The sequence below is a fragment of the Arachis duranensis genome, chromosome 10 (genome assembly GCF_000817695.3).
Source record: "Arachis duranensis cultivar V14167 chromosome 10, aradu.V14167.gnm2.J7QH, whole genome shotgun sequence".
NCBI classification, from domain to species: Eukaryota; Viridiplantae; Streptophyta; class Magnoliopsida; order Fabales; family Fabaceae; genus Arachis; species Arachis duranensis.
The window spans coordinates 24805798-24808591 of record NC_029781.3 but is presented as its reverse complement, the minus strand read 5'-3'; the positions used below and the strand labels follow the sequence as shown (position 1 = coordinate 24808591).

Sequence of the window (2794 nt, the reverse complement as noted above, 5' to 3'; positions counted from 1 at the left end):
TCTAGATTTCTATTCTAAACAAAGATATCAACAACACTATTCTATTCTAGTTCCCCGGTTCAACGTAAACAGACAACTATTTCATTCTTTCCTCCCTTACTCCCCCATGTTAGGTGTTTTGGATAAGCTTCAACCTTCATGTGCCGCTCCCATCCTTCCTCTCCTTTTCCTCATTCAATCCAATCTAAAATTTTATTCTAATTTTATATTCATTAACATAAACAAAACTCCTTGTCTTAATTCACGTACTTGCTTACTTACCAAAACCTCTAAATTAATACTTAAAAAAAAGGCAAGTTTTATTATATTGTGGATAATTTGAAAATCATTTTCCACACCAAGCCGACTTTCAAATTCCTCGTTCTCCATGCTGCCAGTCCACGCGTCTTTCCTCTCTGTCTCTCTCTCACATCCATTTCCACATCTATAAATACCGGTCCTCTCTTCACTTATCATTTCAATTATTCCACAGCCCAAATTAAAAACCTACAACCCTATCCAAATTCAACACACATCAAAATCTATTTTGTCTCAGAAAAATGGTTGATTTGCATTGGAAAACAAACATGGTCAACTCCGACATGTCATCAAATCCTCCAAAACTTTCGAACCCCTCACAGTCACCGCGCGGTCCCTCTCTGCATGTTCCCTTCCCCACCACAACAGACTTCTCCCCCGCACCTCCTCCGCTCTGTGCCGCCTACGACCACTACCTCCGCCTCCCGGACCTCCGAAAACTGTGGTCCCACAGAGACTTCCCAACCTGGAACAACGAGCCAATCCTAAAACCCGCTTTGCAAGCTCTTGAAATCTCGTTCCGGTTCCTCTCCACTGTGTCATCGGATCCAAGACCTTACGCGAACCGAAGAGAATGGAACCGTAAGATTGAGTCACTCGCCACGTGTCAGATCGAGATCATATCTATTCTCTGCGAGGACGAAGAGCAAGACACGGAAACACGTGGCACTGCACCAACCGCTAATCTCGCAGAATCCGGTAACAGAATTAGTTACAGCGAGTCCAGCCTGCTTCCGAGACTCGCCACGTGGCGGAGATCGAAGGACGCAGCTCAGAGGATCCTCCTCACCGTGGAGTGCCAGATGACAAGGTGTCCGTACACTTTGGGCCTAGGTGAGCCCAATCTCTCGGGAAAGCCCAGTCTCCTTTACGATGCGGTTTGCAGGCCCAGGGAACTCCACACGCTCCAGGCGTCGCCGTTGGAGGGGAACTACGAGAACGTGAACGTTCATGCGGCGCACCAGATCTTGGAATCGTGGATCCGCGTAATGCAGAAGCTTCTAGAACGAATCGCTGGATCAATCGAAGGGAGGAAGTTCGAGAAGGCCGCGAGTGATCTCGACGCGGTGGAGCGGATCTGGAAGCTTCTGGAAGAAGTTATGGATGTTCACATGGCAATGGATCCTAACGATTTCTTGAAACTGATGAAGAGCCAGCTGGCAATGAGGTCGTTGAAAAATGGTTGCATAGGCGAAACGGTGCCGTTTTGTTTCCGGTCGAGGGAGTTGGTTGAGGTGGCGAGGATGTGTAAGGAGCTGAGGGAGAAGGTGCCGGAAGTAGTGGGAGCGGAGGTGGATCCAACGGGAGGGCCGAGGATTCAGGAGGCAGCGATGAGGCTTTACGCGGCGGCGGCGGAGGAGGAGAGGGAGAAGGTGGAGGTGCTGCAAGGGATGCAGGCGGTGGAGAAGGCTATGAAGGGGTTCTTTTATGGATACAAGCAGATGGTGGCGGCGGTTATGGGGAACGTGGAGGCGACTGGGAACCGAGTTGGGATGGGTTGCGAGGGTGGTGACTCACTGACTCAGATATTTATGGAGCCTACTTATTTTCCAAGCTTGGACGCTGCCAAAACTTTCTTAGGGTACTTTTGGGATAACAATACTAACAACAATAATAACGATCATGGTAAACGTGTTAATAGTTTTGTTGCTGATAGAAGGATTCGATGTTAGAGAAACACTAGCCACGGGTGATGATTGATGAAGAACAAGGTGGTGGTATTTCATTGGGTAACAGTTCAATTTTAGATCAATAGTGATACATGAAGCTTAGGGAACGGGAAAAAAGAGAAGAAATTATTTATAGTTTTACTTAAAGTTTGATAGAAAGAGGAGTGAGTACAATTTTGTAACCGGTTGTTGTACACTTGTATAATTATATGTTCTGCCAATCTTTGTATAATAAAGACATCTTTTTTTAAGAATGTGTCCATATTTTGTTCATACTATGAGTTATAATTTGTGTTCATTATTGTCATTTACCTCATTACTCTTCTTAGTTAGTACTTAATAACTATATCTAAAGAGGATAGCGATGGGAGAGAGTGGCGATGAGTATGTGAGGGCGAAACACGGCAAGGTAGGTAGCCGGTGAAACTGCAGAAATAATAAAAGAGAGAATGAGAGATGGTTTGTGCAAGATGTTAAAGGGAGAGGGGAGGGAGGGGGGAGGGTGATTAAGATTGAGGGCAATTTTGTATTGATCAATCTCGAAACTAATTGTATTGCGTGTGATTTTTTAGTAACTTATAACTAAAGACGCATTATTTGGTGGGTGATCAACTGATCGTTTGGCAAAAGTTATAGAAAAGCAAGAAGGCAGAATTATCGAGTGTGATATCTACCGAAAAAGGTAAAATTATCCTTATAACTTTATATAAAGATACTATTGCGATAAAGGTGTTGGAAAAAAAATACGAGTTACACTGTGATCACTAACAAGTTGCGGAGGTCAAAGGGACGTAGGAATAATCATTTCTTAGTGAAGTCTGATTTGG

General features: G+C 44.6%; 1 protein-coding gene across 1 annotated transcript; it reads left to right on the top strand.

The window, feature by feature from the left end:
• The first annotated feature begins 449 nt into the window (after positions 1-449).
• On the top strand, positions 450-2221 carry LOC107469935 (nematode resistance protein-like HSPRO2). The gene has a single exon (XM_016089321.3). It carries the CDS (start codon positions 540-542, stop codon positions 1968-1970), a length of 1431 nt encoding a protein of 476 aa, XP_015944807.1. The 5' UTR covers positions 450-539; the 3' UTR covers positions 1971-2221.
• Positions 2222-2794: the final 573 nt, after the last annotated feature.

Excerpts from the sequence above, each read along its gene's own strand:
- LOC107469935 (XM_016089321.3), top strand. The coding sequence starts at position 540 with ATGGTTGATTTGCATTGGAAAACAAACATGGTCAACTCCGACATGTCA.